Source organism: Phycodurus eques, chromosome 5, assembly GCF_024500275.1.
Source record: "Phycodurus eques isolate BA_2022a chromosome 5, UOR_Pequ_1.1, whole genome shotgun sequence".
Lineage (NCBI taxonomy): Eukaryota > Metazoa > Chordata > Actinopteri > Syngnathiformes > Syngnathidae > Phycodurus > Phycodurus eques.
In genome coordinates, this window is record NC_084529.1 from 23,895,935 (window position 1) to 23,923,172 (window position 27,238).

General features: G+C 44.2%; 1 protein-coding gene across 8 annotated transcripts in view; it reads right to left on the reverse strand.

Moving 5' to 3' along the window:
* The window catches only part of ptprq (protein tyrosine phosphatase receptor type Q), a 62,854-nt gene that overhangs the window by 21,947 nt on the left and 13,669 nt on the right, over positions 1-27,238 (reverse strand). For 6 of the 8 annotated variants that reach the window (XR_009768648.1, XM_061678242.1, XM_061678245.1 and 3 more), the window contains 24 exons: positions 26,263-26,443; positions 25,324-25,435; positions 22,886-22,994; positions 22,699-22,813; positions 19,931-20,000; positions 19,640-19,839; positions 18,568-18,796; positions 18,297-18,425; positions 18,080-18,226; positions 17,633-17,796; positions 16,417-16,873; positions 15,299-15,460; positions 14,653-14,832; positions 14,469-14,576; positions 13,167-13,448; positions 12,807-13,088; positions 12,440-12,560; positions 12,216-12,361; positions 11,987-12,135; positions 11,643-11,814; positions 5,334-5,654; positions 4,987-5,262; positions 2,499-2,650; positions 1,979-2,120 (listed from right to left, as the gene is read on the reverse strand). Coding sequence is in view for 7 of the 8 variants with exons in the window: in XM_061678242.1 (XP_061534226.1) it covers positions 1,979-2,120; positions 2,499-2,650; positions 4,987-5,262; positions 5,334-5,654; positions 11,643-11,814; positions 11,987-12,135; positions 12,216-12,361; positions 12,440-12,560; positions 12,807-13,088; positions 13,167-13,448; positions 14,469-14,576; positions 14,653-14,832; positions 15,299-15,460; positions 16,417-16,873; positions 17,633-17,796; positions 18,080-18,226; positions 18,297-18,425; positions 18,568-18,796; positions 19,640-19,839; positions 19,931-20,000; positions 22,699-22,813; positions 22,886-22,994; positions 25,324-25,435; positions 26,263-26,322 (4,285 nt within the window). In the remaining variant the exon portion in view is untranslated. Of the gene's footprint in view, positions 1-1,978; positions 2,121-2,498; positions 2,651-4,986; positions 5,263-5,333; positions 5,655-11,642; positions 11,815-11,986; positions 12,136-12,215; positions 12,362-12,439; positions 12,561-12,806; positions 13,089-13,166; positions 13,449-14,468; positions 14,577-14,652; positions 14,833-15,298; positions 15,461-16,416; positions 16,874-17,632; positions 17,797-18,079; positions 18,227-18,296; positions 18,426-18,567; positions 18,797-19,639; positions 19,840-19,930; positions 20,001-22,698; positions 22,814-22,885; positions 22,995-25,323; positions 25,436-26,262; positions 26,444-27,238 lie in introns of those variants that run through there. The other 2 variants (XM_061678247.1, XM_061678248.1) reach the window with 2 other exon arrangements.

Here is a 27,238-nt window from a genome sequence, read left to right on the forward strand (position 1 = left end):
GAAACATTGCCGAAGTGAGGTTAGAATTTGTTACTTTGCTGTTAGCATTAGCATGTTATAGCCTTTTGCAAAGGGACAAGCTTTTACATAGCAAACATTTTTTATTTCAAACTCATCATCTACATTTGCCTTAAAGATAAATGCTTTACAGATTATTTGAATCAGAAAAAAAAATCCACCAGTAGTGCAAGGATGCTGGCGTGTACAGTGGGTACGCAAAGTTTTCAGAGCCCCTTAAAATTTCCAATCTTTGTTATATTGCAGCCATTTGTTAAAATAATTTAAGTTCATTTTTTCCTCATTAATGTACACACAGCATCCCATATTGACAGAAAAAAACGTAATTGTTGAAATTTTTGCTGATTTATTAAAAAAGAAAACCTGAAATATCACACACCCATAAGTATTCAGACCCTTTGCTGTGACACTCATATATTTAACTCGGGTACTGTCCATTTCTTCTGATCATCCTTAAGATGGTTCTACACCTTCATTGGAGTCCAACTGTGTTTGATTATACTGATTGGACTTGATTAGGAAAGCCACACCCTGTCTATATAAGACCTTACAGCTCACAGTGCGTGTCAGAGCAAATGAGAAGGAAATGAGGTCAAAGGAACTGCCTGAAGAGCTCAGAGACAGAATTGTGGCAAGGCATAGATCTGGACAAGGTTACAAAAACAATTCTGCCTCACTTAAGGTTCCTAAGAACACAATGGCCTCCATAATCATGAAATGGAAGCCGTTTGGGACGATCAGAACCCTTCCTAGAGCTAGCCGTCCGGCCAAACTGAGCAATTGGGGGAGAAGAGCCTTGGTGAGAGAGGTGGAGAAGAACCCAAAGATCACTGTGGCTGAGCTCTCGAGATGCAGTCGGGAGATGGGAGAAAGTTTTAGAAAGTCAACCATTACTGTAGCCCTCTTCCAGTCGGGGCTTTATGGCAGAGTGGCCGACGGAAGCCTCTCCTCAGTGCAAGACACATGAAGTTGGCTAAAAAACACCTGAAGGACTCCAAGATGGTGAAAAAGATGAATGTGGCCAAGTACAGGGATATCCTGGACGGAAACCTTCTCCACAGTGCTCAGACCCTCAGACTGGGCCAAAGGTTCACCTTAAAAAAAGACAATGATCCTAAGCACACAGCTAAAATGCCGAAGGAGTGGCTTCAGAACAACTCCATGACTGTTTTGAATGGTCCAGACAGAGCCCTGACTTAAACCCAATTGAGCATCTCTGGAAAGACCTGAAAATGGCTGCCCACCAACGTTCACCATCCAACCTGACAGAACTGGAGAGGATCTGCAAGGAGGAATGGCAGATGATCCCCAAATCCACATGTGAAAAACTCGTTGCATCATTCCCAATAAGACTCATGGCTTTATTAGCTCAAAAGGGTGCTTCTACTAAATACTCAGCAAAGGGTCTGAATACTTATGTCTGTGTGATATTTCAGTTTTTCTTTTTTAATAAATCTGCAAAGATTTCAACAATTCTGTTTTTTTCTGTCAACATGGGGTGCTGTGGATACACTAATGTGGAAAAAATGAACTTAAATTATTTTAGCAATATGAAAAAGAGTGAAAAATTTAAGGGGGTCTGAATACTTTCCATACCCACTATATGTAGCTGCTATAAATACCAATTTTTACTGTACCTTGACCTTTCATATAACCCATTTTATTACATTTTTAACCCCATCATCAGCTCATCAGCTTCATGACAATAGCTGTGGATGCTTAACCACTTGAGATTTCTTAGTTTTGTATTTTTAATGAATTTTCCCACATTTTAAAAGACACTTTTTTTCTGTTTTATGGTGTGTCAGGTGTAGAATTTTGAGGAAAAATTCATTTACAGTATTCTGACTTGGAATAAGGCTGTAACAGAAAATTGTTCTATCCTTATCAGGAATCGTGTGTGTTTTTGTAGATATTTTCTGTCATCCACTCATTTAAAGTGATTATTTTCTTTTCTTACCCGACTCATTGGTGGTGAAGGTCACAGGGCTGCTAAACTGGTTGCCATGGCCTACTCGGGTGTAACTGTAAACGCTGATCTCGTAGGAACTATGAGGCCTGAAGCCGGAGATGTACTCACTTGTTGATGGACCGGACGAATTCTGTAATGGTGCGCACACACAAGCACACACACACATATGCACACCCGTATACACACATGCACACACACACGTATGCACACTTGCATACACACACACACACACACACTCCCCCCCCCCCCCCCCCCCCCACACACACACACACAAACCCCGACATATTTAAAAAGAAGGGAGAAAGTCACCCCATCTTGATTACTTGCTGATGATATCTTATTGTTTGAATTTGAATTTAATGTTAACGGCGAGTGGCATCTGGAGTGTGAAATTAGAGCCGCTAATCCGTGTGACAGGTGTGTAGCTTTTGCTGAGCGGATCTCCCGGGTGCACTTTCATGTTTTCGCTATGACGGACTGGGCTTTCGGCGTGTGAAATTGACGGTACCCGGTGTGTGACAGTGTCTGTGATGAGCTCTCGGATCCGGAAGCCGTACTGCAGGACCACCCCGTTCGGCTCCAGGGGGGGCTCCCAGCTCAGCCACACGGAAACAGCCGTGTGGTTGAAAATGGTCAGGTTGCGGGGAGGGGCCATGGGGCCTGGAACACAAAAAATTAAAAAGTAATTTTATTATTTATCAAATTCCTATATTCATTATATTCATTACATGTGTTAAGCATGGTGGACGACTGGCTAGCACATCTGCCTCACAGTTCTGAGGACCTGGGTTCAAATCCGACCTCACCTGTGTGAAGTTTGCATGTTCTCCTCATGCCTACGTGGGCTTTCTACAGGTATACAGGTTTCCTCACACATTCCAAAAACATGCATGGTAGGTCGAATGAAGACTCTAAATTGTCCGTAGGTTTGAATGTGAGTGCAAATGGTTCTTTGTCTATATGTGCCCTGCGATTGGTTGGCGACCAGTGCAGGTTGTACCCCAAACAAAGCATGGCTCAATTGACCCCTAATGATGATGAACAAAAATGGACCTCAGTTTCCCTTGCCCAGATGCGGGTCACTGGGCCCCCCCTCTGGAGCCAGGCCTGTAGGTGGGGCATGAAGGCGAGCACCTGGTGGCCAGGCCTACACCCATAGGGCCCAGCCGGGCACAGCCCAAAGAGGCAATGTGGGTCCCCCTTCCCATGAGCTCACCACCTGTGGGAATGGAAATGTGATCTCTCCACAAGGGCAAGAGCCCGAGCTGGTGTGCGAGAAGTTCCAATTAGATATAGAGGGGGTGGACACTTTTCCACTCAGGACTTGCCCACAGTGAGAGGCATATTTACTGTCACCCGACTCGGTTTATCCCGGTAGATGAGAAGGTAGTCTCCCTCTGCCTTTGGGTGGGGGGCAGGTCCTGACTGTTGTTTGTGCCTATCCACCAAACAGAAGTTCAGACTACCCTCCCTTTTTGAAGTCCTTGGAAGGGGTACTGGAGAGCGCTCCCCCTGGGAACGCCCTTGTTTTGCTCGGGAACCTAAACGCTCAAATGGGCAATGACAGCGAGACCTGGAAGGGTATGATTGGGAAGAATGGATCAGAACCCGAGCGGTGTTCTATTATTGGACCTCTGTGCTCGTCATGGATTGTCCATAACGAACACCATATTCAGACATAAGGGTGTCCACATGCATTTGGGTGAAGAGAGCAGCAGAGCTGTCAACTAATCACCACCTGGTGGTGTGTTGGCTCCAATGGTGGGGGAAGATGCCAGCCTGACCTGGCAGAGCCAAACCTATTGTAAGGGTCAGTTGGGAACATCTGGCAGAGTCCCCTGTCAGAAGGAGCTTCAACTCCCACCTCCGACAGAATTTCGCCCATGTCCCGGGGGATGCAGGGGACATTGAGTTCGAGTGGACCATGTTCTGTTGGATTCGTTTGCAGTGTGAGTTGGACTCCGCCAAGGTTAGCCTTTATCACCGGTTCTGTTCACTACCTTTATGGACAGAATTTCCAGGTGCAGCTGGGGTGTTGTTAAGGGAGTCCGATTGGATGATATCAGTATCACATCGCTGCTTTTTGCAGATGATGTGGTTCTGATGGCTTCATCGAGCCGTGATCTCCAATTCTCACTGGAACAGTTTATAGTGGAGTGGGAAGCAGCTGGGATAAAAATCCGCACCTCCAAATCCGATGCCACGGTCCTCAGTTGCAAAAGGGTAGAGTGCCATCCTCTGGTCAGGAAGGAGATCCTGCTCCAAGGGGAGGAGTTCAAGTATCTTGGGGTCTTGTTCACGAATGATGGCAGAATGGAGACGGAGATCATCATGCGGATTTGTGCAGCATCCGCATTGATGCGGATTTTGTATTGGTCTGTCGTGGTGAAGAAGAAGCTGAGCAGAAAGACGAAGCTCTCGATTTACCGGTCGAACTACATTGCTGCCCTCACCAATAGTCAAGATCGCGGATACAAGCATCCGAAATGAATTTCCTCTCTTAGAGATAGGGTGAGAAGCTTGTTCGTCTGGGAGGGGCTCAGACTAGAGTCACTGCTACTCCGCATCGAGAGGTGGTGTGGTGAATTGGGCATCTGGTTAGGATGCTTCCCGGATGAATCCCTGATGTGGTGTTCTGGGCACGTCCCACCGTGAAGAGTACCCGGGGCCGACCCAGGACATGCTCGAGAGACTAGGACTAGCTGGACGATGTGGCTGGAGAGAGGGAAGTCTGGGCTTCCCTGCTTAAGCGGCTGCCCCCGTGACCCGACCTCGGATAAGCGGATGTAAATGGATGGATGGATGGATGAATGATACACAGATTCCTCAAACCCCGGTGTACGGAAGTATTGCTGGTCTTGCATAAACTGCACATATAGCCTTGACATTGCACCTATAGACAACATTCCACAACAAAGACAAACACACACAGACACAGAAGGGACAGACATGCACGCACACACATACACCGAGAGGATCACTCCACACACACTTACCCCCCTCATCAGTGTGCAGCATCAATACCAGCGCAGGCCCAGAGCCTTTAAGCGTCGCTGCGGTGACGCTCAGGTTGTAAGCCGTGTACGGCAGCAGGTTGGTGAGCGTGAAGACGCTGTCAGGGGTCTGTGTGGTGTTTGAGCCCGCTGGGCCAAACAGCGTGAGGGTGTACTCTGTGATCACCCCGTTGGCCTCCAGTGGGCGCTTCCATGCCACGGCGATGGAGAACGCCGACAAGTTCACGGCGGAGACCAGCAATGGTGCAGAACTGGGAACTGATACAAAAAATACATTCAAGTCATATATATACACTAGCCAAGGCCGTGGTCTCTGTCCTTGAACTAACCGTCGTCATCAGTCCTCAGGTACATGGTGCTGGTATGGTTATGGGCGGGGCCAGCCCCTGTCGCCGGGGTAACGGTCAATACGTAAGGAAAATACTTTCTGAGTTTGGTGAAGAGGAAGACAGTGTCGGTGGTAGTGCGCTCGATTGTTTTGTTGACCGCAGGAAGGGTTTGGTTGTGTACAAGTGGGAAGAGGCCGGCCTCCTGCAAGGTGAGGATGTAGTAGGGGCGGCCGTTGGGCTCCAGGGGAGGGTCCCAGCTCACGATGATGGCGGTGGAGCTGAAGATCTGAGTGGTCAGGTTGTGGACGGAGTCGGACGGCACTGAAGGGAAGACAGGTGGGATAGTATTACATGACATTCTTATCGAACCACATTAAAATTGTTTTGTATTAAAGGAGACATATGATGGAAAATTTACTTTTTTAGGACTTAGGAACTAAGTTTTCTGGGGCTTTATGCCCCTGGCAATGTCACCCATGGCAAAAAGGTCCTAGGTGAAGGACCAGACAAAGCAAGGATAAAAGACCCCCTATGATGAGTAAAATAATTAAATCACATTTTCCCTTGCCCGGACGCAGGTCACTTGGGTACCACCCTGGGGCCAGGCCCGGAGTGGGGTTCGATGGGGAGCGCCTGGTGCCTGGGCCTGCACCTACGGGGCCTGGACAGGCACAGCCCGAAAACGCATTGTGGGCACCCCTTCCCATTGACTCACAACCAGTGGGAGGGACCAAGAGTGTAGGGTGCTGTGTGAGCTGGGCAGAGGCCTGTGGTGAGCCGATCCCCGTCTACAGAAGCTGGCTTTAGGGAAGTTGAACGTCACCTCTATGGCAGGGAAAGAGCCTGAGCTGGTGTGTGAGGTCAAGAAATTCCAACTGGACATAGTCAGGCCCACCTCAACTCATAGCTTGGACTCCGGTACCGGTCTTCTTGAGAAGGGTTGGACTCTCTTCCACTCTCTCAAGCTGAAGGAGTCCAATCGGGCCTTTTTGGCCTGTGGAACTCCTGAGGCAGCTGATGGGTACCGGCTGGCCAAGCGGAATGCATCTTTGGTGGTTGCTGAGGTAAAAACTCGGAGGAGGACTTCGGTGAGGCCATGGACAACGATTTCCGAACAGCTTCGAGGAAATTCTGGTCCACCATGTGGCGTCTCGGTACGGGGAAGCAGTGCACCATCAACACTGTGTATAGTGGGGATGGGGCGCTGCTGACCACAACTCAGGACATAGTGAGTTGGTAGGTCGAATACTTTGAAGACCTCCTCAATTTGCCTTCCCAGGAGGAAGCAGGATCCGTGTTCTCTGAGGTGGGTTCCCCTATCTTTTGGGGTTGGCCCAGAGTTTCTGAATGCTCTGGATCTTGTAGGGTTGTCTTGCTTGACACACCTGCAACATCGCATGGACATTGGGGACAGTGCCTCTGGATTGGCAGACTGGTGTGGTGGTTCCCCTTATTAAGAAGGGGGACCGGAGAATCTGTTCCAACTTTAGGGGGATCACACTCCTCAGCCTCCATGCTAAGGTCTACTCAGGGGTCCTGTTAAGGAGAGTCCGTCAAGTGCAGTGTGGTTTTCAATCTGGCCGTGGAACTGTGGACCAGCTCAATACATTTCCAGTGAGGGTTCGAGTCCGCCAAGTTGGACTCCCTTTGTAACGGATTCTGTTCATTACCTTCATGGACAGAATTTGTGGGTGCAGCCAAAGCATTGAGGGTGTCCAGTTTGGCAACGTCAGTATTACATCTCTGCTTTTTGCAGATTATGTGGTTCTAATAGCTGCATTAAGTTGCGATCTTCAGCTCTCACTGGAGTCGTTCAGAGCCGAATGTGAAGCGGCTGGCATGAACATCAGCAATTCAGAATCTGAGACCATGGTCCTCAGGCAGAAAAGGGTGGAGTGCCCTCTCTGGGTCAGGGAAAAGATCCTGCCCCAAGTGGAGGAGTTTACGAGTGAGAATGGAGCAGGAGATCGACAGGCAGATCGATGCAGCGTCTCCAGCAATGTGGACTCTGTATCGGTCTGTCGTGGTGAAGAAGGAACTGAGCCGAAAGGCAAAGCTCTCAATTTACCAGTCAATCTACAATACGTTCCTACCCTCACCTATGGTCACGAGCTGTGGGGCGTGACCGAAAGAACAAGATCGCGGATACAAGTGGCCGAAATGAGTTTCCTCCTCAGGGTTTCTGGGCTCTCCCTTAGAGATAGGGTGAGAAGCTCGGTCATCCAGGAGAGGCTCAGAGTTGAGCTGCTGCTCTTCAGCATAGAGAGGAGCCAGATGAGGTGGCTCGCGAAGACCCAGGACATGGTGGAGAGACTATGTCTCCCGGCTGGCCTGGGAATGATTTGGGATTACCCTAAAAGAGCTGGACGAATTGCCGGGGGAGAAGGAAGTCTGGGCTTCCCTAATTAAACTGCTGCCCCCACGATCCGACATCAGATACGCGGAAGTAAATGAATGAATGAATGATACCGCCCCCCACACTGAGTTGATGACTTGACAGGTAGGCTGGGTAAGATCCGCCACTTTCAAGTCACAGTCAGACGACACTGTCTGAGACAGTATCATGAAAAAGAAAAAAGGTCAGTTGAGATACAATTATTTTCGTTGGATTTGCACAGTGTAGTGTACCCATGAGAGGAAAAAGTGCCATTATGGGCGCTGACTGTTACAAAACAGTGGTGCTAATTTCTACACCAACTGCCCCCACAATTTCTTTAGCCATGACATGGTCAGCTAGGATGGATGAAGATCCAGAGCCATTTTCAAGTGAAGGCTGGACTACACCGTCATCCACAAATGCCCACATGCCCTACTGAAGACCCAGGTACCAAATGCAAAGCCCACCAAAGTTATTAAGACACCTAGGAATGCCTAATATGTCTCCTTTAATGTGAATGTTTCGATCATCATTAGTTACAAACAGTTATCATTGTAGCAGCAGTGTTGTGGTTAACAGGCAAACGCGGAAAAATAAGGCAAGGTGGAAATATACTTCAAAGAGACAGCGATAGAGAACAAAAAAAATGCCATTCAGAAGGGAAGTGTGCCTTTAGGGATGGAAAAAAAGGTTGGGAAGACAATACTCATCCTGCATGTTTAACCTGAGAAGCAAGGAAAGGGTAAATATGATATTTAAGATCAATGAGAGGATTGAGGTAGGCCAGGTATGTGTAGAGTCAGTGCCTAGGGGGGGAACAAAGCCCCCGCTGGGCTTGGCTGAGCGGCAGAGACAAGGCGGCGTGGTGGTCCGCTGCTCGGCCGCTGCTCGGCCAAGAATGGAGCGGCTAGATCACAGGCAGAGATATACAGTCAGTTACCAGGCGTCATCATTTCATGGCTATTCTTAGCTAGTACATGCCTATTGAATTGGGGCTACGTCACTGGAAGCTGTCTGCACCCTTTTTCACAAAATCACATAAAAACAAAGCCTTCTGACGTCAACTTGGAATTCACAGCATCAAAGGAGAGTTACATGCGTGCGGGAGAATGCCCGTATCCATGGCAACGAAGCAACCGCGGCATAAGGGCGGCGTGCGACTCCAGCTCACGAGATCTGTCAGCCTTTATTACTTAATCATCAAGTGCTTTTGCACTCGCGCTTTGTACTTTTCCCTTCAAATCCCACACAACTTTCATCCTGCTGAGTGAAAGGAAATACAAACTGGTTGCCCTCGGGACAAAAAAAAAACCAAAACAAAAAACAAGAGCCAGTTTGCCAGATGGAGAGTTATCTCCTTTCACTGAGCAGCCTGAGCACAGTTTTTATGTCATTTTTTCCTGGAGGTGGAAGGAGAGTCTTGAAAAAGGTATGCAGACGCGTCCTCCAGTGAGACTGCAACTAGATATAATAATTTATATGCTCACCGGACCATTTATTAGGTACACCCATACAATCTCGTGAGATTGTATACAAAAGCTGTATCTTAAATGTTGCCTTTGCAAAGATAAGAATGCTCTGTTTTGATTGACACTGTCAGAGAGGTATGGAGCAACAATCTCACACCAGCCAACAATGTGAACCACTACACTACCAACATCCCAATTAAAAACATCCATCCACCCGTTTTATGCTGCTTACATTCACTATTTTTGTCCAAATGATACGGAAAACGGCTTAAGTATTTATTTAATATCCTTGATAACCATCTTAAGGTTGATGCACTAGTATGCACTTTGTAATCACTAATAAGACAATTCAGTCCACTAGTAGAATGACTCGGGCCCAAGAGTAATAATGTCCCTCATGGTACTAGTAGCATGCAGTTGTCAATTAGTGCACAGTATTGCCTCACTCGTAACATGTAGTTGACCCACTAGTACAGAACGCCAAATTTGTCGTGCTAGTATGCAAAAATGTCATACAAGTTACAGAAATGCGCTACTAGTTGCATGTAGTCAAGCAGTAGTAGTCTGTAACTGCATACTAGTAGCACTTACTAGCGAACAAAGAATGGGTATTTAGACCTTAAACTGGACATCAAGGATATCAAATAAATCCGCAAAAGGCTTTCCATAAAATGAGGCATTTCGACACACTGCTCGTTCCTCATTCATGGATGAAATAAAAAATAGTAACAAAAAATAAATTACAATTTCTTCATATCCAATGTAATTTAATATAAATTTCCAAGCATTTTCTGTTTTTACATAAATCATATTATAATACATATACAGTATATCAGTACACCATATTATATATTCCTTGTCCTGATTAGGGTGGTGGGTGAGCAGGACCCTATCCCAGCTGAATTACAGGGTACACCCTGGACTGGTTGCCAGCCAATCGCTGGCACACAGAGACAACCAACCATTCACATTTATACCAATTGGCAATTTAGCCTTTTGTTTACTGCCTGAAGAAAACACCACACAGACATGTTACAATGGAGAATCAAATACGGATCTTCTGACTGTGAAGCAATCAGGCAGATGTGCTAACCACTAGGGCTGGGCGATTGTGAAAAAAGTAACGATTTTGATTATTTTAATTGATATTGAAATCACAATTAATAAACACAATTATTCACCGATTTCAAAACTTAGTATTTATTTAACTACCAAAACTCAACTTAGAAGCTAACTTCTTAGAACAACCAGAAAATAAATGAGAAACAAGTAAAATAATGTTATATTAAAAATGGAAATAAAAAACAATGAATAAAAATAAATACAGCCACAGCTAAAAGCATTGGCACGTCTGGCGGGACTATTGTCTATTATATAGAGTGCATATTTGTTAAAAAAAAATCTTTCTCTCAATATTCTAGCATTTAGCAAATAGAAATAATGTTGGTAATCCTAATTAACCTAAAACACATTTTACTAAAATTTAATTCTAACTTAATGTCAGACAGACAGGGGGGGAAAAAAGCGTTCGTGTCCATGACTGTATCTCGCACTGTACGCACCTTGCCCTCTTGGGGGCAGTGTGGTGCGATGCATGCATATTACAGTGAGCTAAAATAATAATAATAATAATGATAATAATAATAATAATAATAAAGTAGAAGAAAGTCGCAATAAAACTTTATTAAACTCATTTTTCACAGATTAGGAAGAATATATGCCTGTGAGTATTGTTATATTGTCTGTCTGTATGTGTGATTCCAACGGTTGTGTGTAAATATTTGTTACTTGAAGGTAAATCCCTCCCGTGATCTAATGCTAATGTTTGCTAGCCCGTCAATAGGGGTTTCCATTGACTAACAGTGTAAGATGGCGAGTTCTAAAATGACGTGTCTTGTATTTAAATATTCAATGTGAGCGACTCTTTTTGTTTTGTGCTTAGTTTTACAGTAAACTCCAACTGGGGTGTCAATAAGCAGTTTAAAGCACCCTCAGGGAAGGCAGAAGAACATGCGTCACACGCTTGCTACAAGCAACACAGGGTGCATTCAGGGTGCGTTTAGAATGCAGGAAGTTGCATATACCACCCGCGCCGCTGCACATTAATCATTTTTCTTCGATTACAATCTTTTTATGATCGTTAGAAGATTACTCGCCCAGCCCTACTAACCACTAGATCACAATTTTAATCTAACACAGAAAATATACTTTCTCCTCCCTACATTGTTTCAATAGTATACTGTAGTTCAACCCCATTGCACACTAGCGGCACAATATTAAACCTATTGTTGTCTTTCCTGTAAACAGAGCTCTATAATCTTTGTAAATAAATATTTTTTCATTATCTTAAACCAGATCTCACAAGATTGTGCAGACGAACCCAATGAGAAGGCTGGTGAGAGGGCAAAGTGCAGTAATCTGCCTTATGTTGTGTATCTGGGTGTTTGTGTGTATCTGACTGACCATCCTCAGGTAAGAGCAAGCTAAGTGGTTCGCTCTGGACTCCTCCGTCACCCCGTACAGTGCTGGAAGTCATCCACACTGTGTAGTTAGTTCCCCCGATAAGACCAGTCAGAGTCCAGGACAGAAGTGTGTCCGGCGATGCAGGGACGGACACATCTGCAACAGGAACTTCCTGTAGCAGGGCAGAATGACATGAGTGCTAGCATTTTTTTCACATAGAAATGTACTTGACTATATTCAGTGGGGGAAATAATGATTTGATACATTCTAAATCTTTCAAGTTTCTTGGCTGCCACTTGAAAACTTAAAAGCTTCAGCTCCCTCCACAGGTTTGTGTGTCTCACCTGCTTGGCCACAGTGTTGTTGTCAGTGTAGTAAATTGTATAGCGAACAATAACGATTCCGCTGGGTTTGGTGGGTGGATACCACAGCATGGTTACAGCGGACATAGTCACGTTTGCAAAAGTGACATTCTGGGGTGGTTCAAAGGGCTCTGAAGGAACAAGTGATCATCAGAGACCATTTCATAAAAGGTTAGCGAATGTGTTGGCCACACTCTTGTTCATCTGCCACCTGCATCAGAGGTTATGTAGGCCCGCACCCCTCCGTCTCCCAGCCTGGTCCAGGTGGAGACAGACACATTGTAGCGGCTCTCAAAGTTCACATTTATAACCACTGACGTCTCGGTTACATTGTGTAGCAGACTTGTTGTCTCGTTCCTGACAAAGACGTCCGGTGATCACATTGCGGCCATTCTTCTTTCCCCGTTTCACATACATACACCACATAGAACTCACCACACTCTGACAACGTAGTACAGTATGTCTGAATTGGCTACGAGCGGCGGTTGCCAGGACAATTCCACCTCAAAGTCGGATAACTTCCTGGCATAGAGGAACTGAGGAGGCGTGTCTGGAGCTGTGATGTGGGAGAGAAACTGTCGAATCATGTGACAACAACAACAACAACAAGAATTGGTTCTGTGGAGAACCCGGCGAACTGCAACCTTGAGGGTCTTTAGCTGCTGTTAGAATAAAAAAAAAGGTTAGTTGTCACCGACCTGATGGAGGAAGAAGCATAATGAAGGAAAAGAAGCACAGAAGAAATAAAGGAATTAAGACACCATCCTTCACCCCCACCCATCAGCTCGTCCGTCCTTCTCACCGTCCTCCAGTGTGGTGATGTTGAGCGGCTCAGTGGTGAAGTTCCCCGGCCCGGCCCGCGTGTGCGCCTGCAGCGTGACACGGTAGCGCGTGTACTTTCTCAGGTGGGTCAAGTGCAGAAAGTTGGTGGGGGAAGTGAGGTTGAGGTAGTGGGTGGAATTGCACAACTCCAAGCTGTAGTGGGTTATGACGCCATTGGGCACCAGTGGTGGCAGCCAGGTCACGTTCACCTCGTTGGGACTAAGCGACTCATAGGCAAGGCTGTGCGGAGGACTGCCCGGCACTGGAAACGACACAAACGATTGTGCATTTACCGATTGAGATGGGACTTCAGAGTTTTCAAATATTGCAAAAAACGAACCATCCTCCCCAGACAACACGCTTAAATAGTCCGAGGTATGGTTGCCGTGGCCGAAACGTGTGAAAGCCATCACAGAGACGTTGTAGTAGGTGAATGGCCTCAGGTGCGTTAGAGTGACTCTGTTGCTGGAGGTGTTCACTGAATTGGAAGACGACTGGTTCTCATAGAGGACCGTGTACTGTTGGATCACCCCGTTGTTTTTCTCTGGCGCAGACCAGGTCAGGGTGGCTGTGGACGAGCTGGTGTCCACCACAGTCAGGTTCACCGGGGGGGAATCAGGCTCTGAGGGGAAAAGGATTTACAGTGAACCCCCATTGTGCCCCAGACCCACGCGCAATAGGTGAACATATGCTGTACTCTTTTACATTTGACCTCTCCCACAGACTTTGAACACTATGAAACGTATTACGCCCGCTGCACACTGTGCGATGTGATCAAACCAGATTGGACCATTGCAAAAAAAAAGAATTACAGTTGCCGACTCACCCCCGCGCATTGAGTGATTGGCTATATGGACGCCCTGAATAGCGAGCCTTCATAGGCATTTTAATGCTACACATACAGTATATTGTATTTCCTCACATTTCATAAACCATAAAAAGATCGAATGTAAATTAAGGAAGAAGCGGCTTGCTACCAAAAGAGTACTTGGGTGAGAATAAATGTGAGCGTGGATATTTTATCGGAGGCTCACTGGCTCCCATTCCTTTTAACATACTTGGCACGGTACGTACTGCTCACGTACATTTTGACCACAAGCTTCGTTGCTGAATCCACAGGTACATTATAAATTATAAAGATAGTTAAGTATTGTTGTAAAATGCAACATTTGATCCTTTATAATGTACTGTATTTGTATGGCTTGGGGTCGGCACGGTTCTTTCTCTCGCTCGCTTAAAACCCGGAAATGTATTTTAAGCGTGAGCGAAAGCTGATGCTTATTTTGATTGGCCGTAATTTGCGTCATTTGTCCAAACCCCACACATAGGGAGACAGTTTAGTCAGGTTAGACCGAGTTGCTCGGTGTGTGGCAGCCTTTAACTAATCACATAGAACTGACTGGCTCACTACCTCTGTACTGTCCCGTCCCGTTTTATTTGCTGCCCGTTGTGTCCCTTCCTCACAGAGGTGTAGCACAGCCTCCCCAGTCCACATTTACAGTTACAGTTTTCTGTTCCTTTTTTGCTCTGTTCTCTTTTTTCTCTCAAACCTCATTCTCGATACAAACAACAGACAAGAAACTCTCCAGTTGCACAGAAATTCCATTTCATGTGTGCATTTTTGTTTCCGGCCTACACATACCGTCCTCTAATGTGAGAACAAAGATGCCATCTTCCTGGGATAGCAAGCTTTCTCCCACAGCCGTAGATGCAGCCACATGTAGCATATAGCCAGTATACTTATCCAAATCTGTAAATGAGATATTGCTATATATTATAATGACAACTGCACAGAACAGTGTGTTGTCGCACGGTAAACACGCTACCTGTTATCAGTATGCTGGTAAAGTTTGTGACCCACTTCAGGCGCTGACCACTGTGCACCGCGAGGCCGTAGACAGTGTAATGCGTGATCCGCCCATTGGGGGTGAGTGGCGCCGCCCAGCTTACTAATATGGAGGTGGAGCTGATGTTTTGGTAGGCAAGTTCCAGTACCGAGCTGGGGACTACATGACACAGAGCACAAGATAACCATTGCCATGAAAACACACTACAGTGAACCGCCATTTATAGCGGGGATACGTTCCAGATTCATCCACAATAGATGAAAATCTGCGATTTAGGGAGACATCCCAAACACTTTTACACATTTAAACGTATTCAAACACAATAATAATAATTAATAATATAATATAATATAATAATATAATATAATATAATATAATATAATATAATATAATATAATAATATAATATATATATATATATATATATATATTGCTATGGATTTCCCTTGTGTATGAAAGGTGCAATATAAACTTGCCTTGTAAAAAAAAAAAGAAAAAAAAAAACACACACAATACGATGGCTTAAAAAAATCTGATATAGCAGGGGTGCCGACGATGAACCGCAATATAGCGGGGTAACACTGTGTAGTATTGTACTTTTTAGGCTGACCATCAATTATTGGTACCTTGCTCTCGTGTTCTCTCGGTGATGTCGTCGGCGGGCCCTTCGCCCACTATGGTGGAGGCGGAGACTCTAAACGTGTACTCGGTGAAGGGTTCAAGGTTGGAAACCAGGTAATACAGCTCGTCTGTCGACAGGTCCATCACCACTTCTCGCACTGTTACGCCTGCAGCATGCACAAGAGATCAAATTGTATTTATTGAAAATGTAATATTTTTTAAGAGCATCTGTTAGGAAGACACATGATAGAATATAAGAAAGCAGTGTCTTGTGTGTCCAATAAATGACAACTGTGTACAGTATGTCATTGTTTTTTTGTCTGAAGGATCAAGAAAAGGACAGTTTAACAGTTAATTAGTTAATTTAAAAAAAACATCTGAAATAACAGACATGACACTTATCAATCCATCCATCTATTTTCTATAGCGCTTGTCCTTATCAGGGTCGCAGGTGAGTTGCAGTCTACACCGGTAGACTGGTCGGTTGTCAATTGCAGGATACATAAACACAACTATTTACACTCAAATTCACACTTATGGACAATTTTAGTCTTCAATGAACCTAAGATGACTTTTTCTGTATAAGAAGCATCACACACCATGGACTGTTCACCAGCAGATTGCATACAGTATATAAAAACAACCAGTCACCTTCACATTTACATTTTTGGGCAATATAGAGTCGTCAATTAACCATAGAATTCATAACAATAGTCACAAAATACAGTGTTACCTGAGTTTAATTCGTTCAGTGACCAAGCTCGTAACTCAATTTATTCGTATATTTAATTCATTTTCCCTATTGAAATGGATGGAAATTTCAATATCTATTCCAGCCCCCCAAAATTAAATGCTTTTAATACTAAAGTGCTGTAAAATACAAACATAAAAACCAAATAAAAAACAATATAACAGTGCTGTGCAAAGGGGGGCAAAGGGGGCAGTGGTTCCAGGCATCCACCTGGGAGGGGCATCCAAATGGGTTGAGTGGGCATCGAAATGCCACCCCCCCTTGTCAAATGGCCCGGAAAACCATGAAATGTTGGTTTGTAACACAAAGCAAAAAATCTACCAAGCGACTTGTAAGTCAAGTGATTGTGTGAGTCAAAGGTAGAAGCTGTACCTGGACTTCCAGAAGCCCCCGCATGTCCTGTAATGGACGCATGGCGAGTGGACAAGCGCAGGTGGCCCGGGGTTTGAGTGAGGTCGGATGACTCGGCAGTCACGTCGTCATTTGGCGTCGACAACCGGGGTGGAAGCGTAGCAGGCGGCACAGATGAAGCAGAAAAAACTGTGGCGGGAGGCTGAGAATGGTAAGTGTCGCTGGGTGCCTCCGTGACCGGAGGGGTGGCAGAGGGGTTAAAACCCTGCTTGGCTTGAGCGTCTGCGCTGCTTTGCTCAGCACTTCCGAGGAGCGTGAAGGCCAGGCTGAAGGAGGTGATGCTGATCGACCGTGTGGAGTCAAAATGAGCTGCAGCGGAGGTCCGACTGAGCTCAGCATTCCTCTTACGCCGCCATGCACCAACGTCCTGATCGAGACGGAGCAACTCCCCTTCATAAGCCCCAGTTGTGTTAGTATTCTGTGGGAGAGAAATGGAAGGTCTACAGGTGAACATCTACTACTTACAAAAAGTCAGGGATATTCGGGTGCAATTTCAGAATGAATCTAAAATGGACTATAACCTTGACAGGAGAACTTAATTTGACCTTCTCTAAACTTTTGAATGTCCAACTGTTCAGTGTTTCAGTGCTTTACTTTTTTCACAACTTGCTGTTTTCTAACATGGCATTTTTTGTTATGAGTCCAAAGCCTAGTATTTACATAAACACTCCTCTTCATCATGCTGTTCCCATTTTGACATTGGGAGACAGAGACTACAACTAACAATTGATCAACAGTACCTCGCCATTTTGACGCTTCAAAGACGTTGTTCTCAGAGGGAAGAGGTCACTGAACTTAAAGCATCACAGAGTGTCATTAGCAGGTTACAAGAAGATACAAACAGACTGGAAGAGTCACAGAAAGGCAGAAAAGTGGATATCCTCGGAATTTTATTGGTCCGTTCATGGATCAAACACTTGAAATTTCACCGAAAGCTGAATATCCCCAAATTTTTTGCAAGCAGTGCATGTTCAGAATTTCCCCTCTGGGGATCATTAAAAGATGATCTGATCTTATTTTAGCTAAGTATTAGCCATCCATTTTCTTTACCGCTTATCCTCACAAGGGTCGCGGGCTACTGGAGCCTATCCCATTATTATTATTATTATTATTATTATTATTATTATTATTGCTATATGGAAGGTTCAGCAGCAGGGTTAAAAACAAGGCAGTTTACCAGCTCGCCTACGAGGGTGATGTCCTGTAACAGAGTGTCGTTCAGTAGGACCCGCAGTCTGTACTGAGTTATTGGACCGTTTGGGTGAGCCGGACTTCTCCAGTTCACACGGACTGAAACGGCGTCCTCTGCGACTGCCATCAGGTCCTGAACAGCACTGGGCGCTATACCACCAAATACAGGAAGGAGACAGTTAAAATGGGGTAAACAAGTACTGACAACCAGGCCAAATTTCAGCATTTTCTCTCCCTTATGAGCAAAGTCAGCAAAATGTTCCATAGAAATTAATAATGTTTTGGTGTGTGGTGTGTAAAGAGGGATTTTTTCCTCCCCGATATGCTCGCAAAACAGTCAGGGCCGACAATCCATCCAACACTGTTGTTTTGAACATTGTTTACTTTCCAAGTTGGTTGATTTAAATGTCCACACACACGCAAGTGTCGTCACCTTCAGCCGATGTCCTCACATCATTCTTAGCCACCGGACCCACTTCTCCGGCCGCTTTGGCTCCCACCGCCACCGTGTACTTGGTGTACGGACCCAAGCCGGTGAAGGTGAAACGCATGTCTGCTGTGCTGTTCTCGTACAAATATCCTACACGCAGAAGAGTCAGTCAAACTACATTTCACTGCTGTCTATTCATGCAGAGTCAATATGTACTGACCTGTAGCCCCGTACAGGAAGAGCACGTAGGTGAATTTCCCAGTGATGATGGTGGGAGGTTTCCAGGCGAGGGATATCGATCGAGACGTCACGTTCAATACAGTGAAGTTTTGTGGAGGATCTTCTGGGCCTGTAGCGCACATACACACAGACATAGGATTTTTTTCCTCAATATTAGAATAACAAAACAGATACAGGGCATCAAAATTGGAATTGGGCATTTTGGAAGTGCAGTTTAAATTCAGCCTTTAAAGACTTCTTTTCCCTCGCACCTGACTCTGGCAGGCGGACCATAGTGGAGGCGATCTGTCCCTCCCCGTCAGATGTAAAGGCAGACACTTCGAAGAGATAAGCGGTGTAAGGTCGAAGCTGATCTACCTCCACCGAGATGGGCACGCTCCAGGCGGCTGAGGGGGGCACCGCGGTGAGAGTGTAGGGTGCGGACGATGCCGTCATTTCCGAGGGGTTGACGGTCGCACGAGTCAGAATATCTGCTGCATCCTAAACAAACACACACACACAGGTGGAAATTTAAGTCGTATTAATTTCACCATCTAAGGCCCAAAATGTATTTATTTATCACAAATTATGTATCCTTTGCTCCTCTTTTGTGCCAACGATGTATAGCGACAGGTAGGTACTCTGCCCCCAAGTTACCAATGAGACACTACATACTGTAGTAGTGAGCATGACTGCCATGTCATTTAAGAAAAAAACAGCTTGGGGGTAAAAATGATTATGCCCCTCAAATTCTGCAAGTGGCTGAACAATAAAAACAGACACAAAATGTTATTTTAGTTGTGATGTTTGAGTTACATACAATATACCAGAAGTCCTCAATAGGCAGACCCAGGCACCTTTCGGTACTGACCCAGAACTATTATTCGATTATTTTGACACACTTGTGATTTATAGTAGTCTTATTTTATCCTCCCCACCTTTTTGGCGATTTACAGTAGTCTAATATTTAACTTTTAAGGTTTTTATGGTAGGCCTAGACTTATTTTAACCTGCCAAATGTTTGAGGTTTTCGCGGTTGTCTTGTATTTAACATGGCCAACTTTTGTGTTTTTTACAGCAGACTTATTTTAACCTGCCAAACCTTTGTGTGATTTTTACAGTAGTTTTATATTTAACATGCCCAACATTTGAGGTTTTTTGTCTTATTTTGACCTGCCTAACTTTTGGGAGATTTACGGTCGTGGAATATTAAACCTACCTGACTTTTGAAGATTTTACGGTAGTTTTATTTTTCTGATGTTTCATATATGCCTTAGCTCACGAAAGGTTGGGAAACGCTGATCTAAAAACTGGCAGCAGTGGGTCAGTTTTAAAAGCCCGCACATTGCAGTGAGGCAGCGCTCCCGTCATGATGTCCTCGGCGTTGACCTCCAGGTTGCGCACTGTCTGGCCCGTTCGAGCGTGCTTGGCCTTGATGGCAAACTTTATGATCAGGCCGTTGATGCGGTGTGGCAGGAACCACGTGACCAGCACCGAGGTGTGATTCTGGGCAAAGGCGGTCAGGTTGGTCACCAGGCCTGGAGCTACATAACAACACAATTGTACACACATTTCCCCTTTGAGCCATGTATTAAATGGACATTTTTTTGTGAGTGCCTGTTTGTGGGTACTCACGGGACTCAGCGGTCTTTATGTAAACAGCTTTACTGAATGGTCCCATGCCAGCAGGAGAAGAGGCTGCCACCTAAAGACAGGAAGTTGGACAGTACTGTATCGCATGAATCTTATTATACGGTAGTGATGACATCACATGAATTGGAACCTACTTTACCCTGGTTTGATTATCCGGTAATAATTCTTGGGTTTTATATGTCCAGGGGAGCTAATATTTGAAGTTGACTTTTTCATAACTTGTATCCAAATACTTCGGCCTCGTCTTGCCAAACCAAGTAAATCTTTTCTCAGCTGCCGATTTACCAAATGGAGTCTGTGAGCGAGCAAGTCTGCTCAACTGTCCTGCTTTTACACATAATAGATTAAGAATAATTCACAGAATAGTTTAAGAATAATTCACATTAACCCCCCCGCCACACCATATTTATGGTGTATTTATTTTCTCTCGTGACTTGGGAGCTGGGCTGAGTGAAGCTCAAGAGCCACTTTCAAGTCACAGCCAGAGTCCACTATAATGCAGAGGCACTGTCATGCAGAAACATCCACATCTTCCACTAGGGTGACACCCTCGCTATCACGTGCAAAGCCAAAAGGTAAGCAGAGCTGCATTGAGTTTCGCTGGATGCAGAGCTTCGCATTCGCTAACAGTATTAGCTCCTGATAAGCGGCACATACTTGATTGCTCGGTGAAGTTGATGTGATGGCAGTAGTTTTTGTTTTGGGGTGTTTGGTGGTGTGTCCATGTTCCACATACGCATTGTAGTGCATGAAGTGCTGCCTCCACTGGTGAAACTGCTTTTATTGTCTTTATGGGCTTTCATTTTTTCCCCCTCATACACTAGGTTGCACCTGACCGCCCTGGCAATAAAATCTTCACTCACTATCGGCCCGACAATATGTGGGGTGGGATGTCCAGTCGCTCACTTGCGTGAGACAGGACTACCCTCTCGAAAATAGGCAATTTTCAGCAAGAAAGATATAGGGTGTATAAACTGTGTTGTAATTCATAATCCTTGTAATATTTTGACCAAAGCATTTCACAAAAATGTTATTAAGACACCTGATAACTGTTTTAAATTGTGATAAAAATACATCATAGGTATCCTTTAACAACTCTAATGTGGTAATTTGACAGAGGCACACACACGCACACACACACACACACACACACACACACACACACACACACACACACAAATAGATAGAGTAGATGCACATACAGTATAATCAACCAGTGTGCTGCCAAGGCTTTTAAATGACATTTGTATAAGGGTCAGTGTGGGTTAATGAATTCTCCAAGCTAATAAGCAATGTCACATTCATTCAGTCATAACAGACTGTGAAAAGATCCCCGGCTGATCCATAGCTCTGTTTACCTGATTAATAATGCAATCGGGATCCATTACTGACACTGAGCCCGATCAAGAGACTGCTTGTGGGGTCAGTGTGAGATAGATGTTGAACACATTCCAGGTAGACGTAAAACACAAAAACAAAACAAACAAAAAAAAAAGTATGGCGATTCACTTTAGTCCACGTATTGCACCACGACTGACACACAAATTGGCAAGGGAGTCGATGTTGTCCTTTAGCGGTTTCAGGGTTTAGTGCCTTCCTCAAGGACACCAGGAAGTCAACCAGCATCTCTCCAATAATTCACCACGTTTTTTGGCCATATCCTTTCCTCACAGACTTTTGCACCGCTGGGTACTTTGCACCGTAAACACGAGACTTGGAGATGAAAAACAAGTTCACTTGACGAACAAACGTTGTCTTTGAGCAAAGAATTAAAACCCTAAAAAAAAAAACCTAAACGAAACCCTTCCTTAGTCAACTTATCGATTTAATACCCATCCATCGATTTTCTATCGCGCTTGTCCTCATTATGATCACGAGTGAGCTGGAGCTTATCCCAGATGACTTTGGGCGAGAGCCAGGGTACACTCTTGACTGGTCGCCAGCCAATTGCAGATTGATGTAGTATATCAATTAGGAATATCATTATGATATTATTCCAATAATAGTGGTAGGAGTAGCAGAAGCTGTGGAAGAATAGTAAAGAAATGTATTTCTTTTATCACTATTTTTGTTATACGCCTTTTTTCTAAGTTATCCACCTATTCATCCACCAAAATATTTGTTAATAGTTTTTGGTGGCTGTTGAGCTGCATCCTGTCCCACACTGGATTGGTTTCCAGTGAATCACAGGACACCAATAAACCAACAACCAGTCACACTCATATTTGCTTTTTATAGACAATTTTGTGTCTCCAATGAACCTAACATGCATGTTATTTTTTTATGTGTGAGGAATAACTGGAGAAAACCCACACAAGCATGGGTAGACCATGCAAACACCACACAGGAAGGCCAGAGCTCAAATTCAAACCCTGGACCTGTCTCGACTATGAGGCAGATGTGCTAGCACACCGTGCTGCCCTATCGTCATTTTTGTTGTTGTCACAACACGTTCATTATCACCACCGTTCTTCAATGACTGACTCGGAAAATTCAGATACTTCTAATCCCTTTTAAAATGATGCGTAGGGACCACTTTCATTGACAAAATATTGTATGTCTCCTTGCCCTATAAAATTTTGTGACCAGAAGGCCCCAGGTTTGATTCCCTGATGGGCAGCGGGAGTGAATACGCAGCCGGAGGAAATGTGCATTTAAAACATACAGTATGAATGACAAAAACAGAGTAAAAATCGTTAAGTGGCATTGGTTGCGGTGTCCCTGTGGACAGCAACCACTGGCACAAGTACCTGAATATGGTACGTTGAACCTGACGTGAAGTCAGTGAGCAGAGTCTCTGGGACCTCCAGGTACTTGGTCACTTCTGTGAAGACGGGATCCGGGTAAGGACACACTTCCTTGTACCTAGGAAGTATTAAGTCATCTCAATTTACAGCATAGCCTACTGATTCTGGTCCAAATAGAGAAAAATTATACCTGATGGTATAGCCGTCAATATTGGTGGTATCAGTCGGCATGGTCCAGGAGAGAAGAATCCCGTTGGAGCCTACAGCCTCTCCTTCTAGACCTGAAGGTGGACCAGGAACTGAAGACCAATAGTATGTTACTATTCTGTCACTAGGGATGAAACTATTTACATTTTACATGAACCACGTTAAACAAATTCAAATCGTTAGTACAGTGTGCAGTTCATTTAAAAAAAAAAAGATATTATTATTATTATTTTTTACTGTATACAGTCAAGTCAGAATTTAGACTTGTTAGCATTAAGCTAGTGGACTTCCATTAGACATAATCATGTGGTTTCGTTGAACAATTTAGATATACACTTTTTATGCGCCAAACAGGCCCTTGGAAATACTTTAAAAGTATTTTTTAAACGACTTAAAGAGTAAAAAGCACGCAGGAGGGATATATATACCGGGTGATTGAAAAGTAACTCCCTATTTTTAAGTACTTGTAATTTATTTCTGAAGTCTAATTTTTACAATAAATGAACATGTGAAGAAAGTGTATTGCATGGAGTTTGATTGAAAATTCGATATGGGCGCCAGCATGAGCCGCCAGTTTGTCAAGCCGCCTGGGAACCGCATTAACTGATTTCGCAAGGAACTCTTGTGGGAAGGAAGACATAACTTCTCGTATTCGCCCTTCAAATTCTTCCAAAGTCGTTGGTTTGGTAGAATAGACTCGCTCCTTTAATCATGGAACATACAAAAAAATATTACAACATATGAATAAATTATTTTTAAAATAGGGAATTACTTTTCTATCACCCTGTGTGTATATATATATATATATATATATATATATATATATATATATATATATTATATATCGCTCCATCACTGGCACGTCTTTGTATTTTGTGACACAGCATGTTATTAGCGATAGCATTCAGCTAACCGAATGAAGGTAAGAGTTATTGAGTTGTTCCCACCTTGCTGAGAAATTTCTGCCATTGTTAAACGGAAATAATGCTAGCGCCTTATTTTCAGTGATAATGTATTGCAGTGGTGGTTTTGAAGTGTAACAACCATTTGCTGGTGTGTTGTAGCTTGCTAGATTGTCCAGATGATTATTGAAGTTCTCAACAAAGGCCGGTTTGTGTTTGTGTTGCTGTATTGACAGATTACACGCATGTCCGTACAACAAACCTTCTTCCAGTTTACATTCTTGTGACCAATGAGGGAAGCAGACAGCTCAATCTTGCGATTTATGATGCAATTTGGGATCTTGCATGCAAGAAAATTAATTTAGTTTGTTGCTGTTTCAAATTTCTCATGTATAAAAAGTGCATAGGGTTGTTGATAATATATATACTTTATCGTCAAAGTACACCATGTTGTGTCTAATTTTTTTTGCTTACAATTCTTCCAGCAATATTGGATAATACTTAGTGTGAATTTTGGTTACTATCAATGTGAAGGGAAATTTTCATCCCTTTTCATCTCTCGCTGTCACTCGTTTCCATTCTTTTTTTACTTATCACTTATCGTAGCGCTGAAGAACACGAAGGACAGCATGAACAGTAACAGATTAAGTATGCTCGCGAGCACGGGGGCTTGTGCTCGCGTTTTCACTGATCTGAGGCTTCCCTTAAAAGTGACATTCAAGAGACGCTCAGCGCTGAGCTGTTCATCGTGTACTTCAAACACAAAGCGCGTAAGTTAGCAGAGAGGAATTTAACAGACACAGTTACTAATACTGACACATTCTTGTTCTTCAATTCGATGATGACTCACTCAGAATAAAAAGACAGAACTGAACCTTTTGGAGTACAATGTCTTATCACCAGGCTGGTACCTTTAAAAGATATTGCATTTGTACCATAATAAAACTTCATTTTTACAGACAGTTCAATAATTAGGCCTGGCTGTAATGTGACAAGTATTGATTGTATCATTTGTTGTTGATGATGCTTCTGCGCCACTAATTTGACACCGCAGTAGAGTGGGCGGGGTGAGCAGTTGTTTTTTGCATGACACGGCCGCCCGCTTAATACATGCTGAATTCAGCGAGGCTACAAAAAGAGAGTGAAATGTGTACTACTATAGCGTAGTTACTTTTTCTTTTCTTGTTTTTTTCTCACAGATTCTCTGCTACGGACGTGGGGGCGCAAATGATTATGCCCACAAAGGAGAGACGCAAGCACACACACAAAAGGCTTATAAGCAAAGGCTTATAATGAAAAAAAAAAAAACCTGTTGGTTTTCTTTGTAATTAAGTACATTGGAACAAAATTGGAATTAAAAAAAAAAACTCACTAGAAAGTAAGAGAGCATTTTAACTTTCTTGTTTTGTTGCCCTCAAAATGCCGCAGCGAGGGATCGCAATAGACTCATACAGTAGTCTCTAACAGCGAACTATTGAAAGTACACGTGACCCAAATCAAGCATCGGGACGTCTCTCACCGCTCTCATTGGCGTTGAGCATGCGACTGACTCCCGGACTGATGTTGGTTGAAGACGCTGCAGTGACAGTCAGTGTGTATTGTGTGGATGGACTCACACTGTCCACATCAGCCTAGGGCAAACAAAGCAACAGCAACACACGACATACACAACATCAGGAAATATCACCACTAACAACACATAATCAAGTACAGTATGTGGTCTACAATTATTAGGGCCAAAGCATGGAGGTGCGAGGACCCTATTGAAATTACTTCCTTATTATTATCATTCTTCTGATGAATTAATCACATTTTTGAGGGTGTCAGAATGCCTGAAAAGCATGTGTATCCTGGTGAAAATACTGTATATACATTTTAAGGGTCCCAAACACGACCCCTCGAAACTCACCCAATAACACCCCTTGGAAAATTAGGGGGGGAAACGAGCCCCGGACACCAGTTTCACTGATCGGGATGAAAGTAGTTGGACATTTGAATCCTAAAATGACGCACGAAAAAGTCCCAAGGACCCATGCCCGAAATTGAACAGGAAGTTGGTCAATATGGTTTGAAGCAGACATTTTGAGTGAATTCCACGGATTGTGCTTTGACTAACTCTGACTAAAAAATTCAACCAAATGAGCCCCAATTTAACAGAATCCTAAACAGATAGGAGTGACTAAATTGCTAAAGTTTTTTTTTTGTTTGCCTCAACTGTGGCCAGCGCATGGCATCAGAGTTTGGTAATCACTTCAAGGATTGACCATGAAAAAGGGGTTCAGGGCCTATTCATTGCTCTTCGCAGATTTATTTTAATTGATTTTTAACTCAAATGATGAGTTATCTTTGCTAAGGCCGAAGGCTTTACGATGCTGATTAGGCTTATCACTGCCATATAAACCATCAGTGGATATTTAATAGATACCTCCCAAAATAATGCCCGACATTGGGAACTTACCTTTGAGTGAACAAGAGCCACGCAGAGTCTGAGCAGCAGGATGCGATAAAAGAAGGCCATGACGGAAAGGGGAGTTCAAGGTTTAGCTGAGTCGCACTAGTGCTGAAGTGCATCCAGAGTCACTGCAGGTAATCCGTGCGGCTGAAGAATGCCAACAAGCTGCTTCGTGCCGTGACTGGACCTGGCAAAGTTAGTCATGGAGAGACTAACCAGAGCCATACAGTTTTCCAACGTTTTGGTGTTAAGGACAGAAGACAGTGAATGCGTTCATTCCCTACTAGAGCAAATAAAACATTCAGGGTTAAGCTCATGGAGCCAACTCAATAAGTCATGAGATCTGTTACTCACCTGTACGTGTGTGTATGTGATGGTTAGGGTTACATTTTGGAGAGTGGGGGTATGGGACACATGGCAACCGGAAAGAACCAAGATGGGGTGAAGCCTGGCTGAACGTGTGTGGTACAATTCTGCACTGTAATGTCTGACCAGCATAAACTGTGCTAGGATTGAGAACCTCTGACGCATACTAAAAACAATATAACAAATGAACACCTTTTGAGCAACCCTGTATTATTTTTATTTGTGTTTGACCAAATACGTGTGTACACGTGCGTGATGTGCTCCTTATGAGTGCAAAACTCTCTGTGGACCACCGGACTGCATTCAGGGTCCCTCATGCTCTTAACGCTTATGCTGTAGTGTAGTGTAGTCCCGGACCTCGTAGCCGGTGCCTTGGACAATTATCTCCATCTGGGATCTTGTATGTGAGGACACGAGGCCGAAAACACACTCACACACTCACACACGCGTGCGCACGCATGCCCATGCACACACACACACACACACAGGCGCGCACACGCGTGTGCGCACAAGAAAATAAAGCCTCAGTGACTTTCAGGGACAGCATGTAGAAGCAAGCTTGGTCATTCTTCCTGGCCGAGGCCCTATGTGGATCATACATCTTTAAACGGCTGGA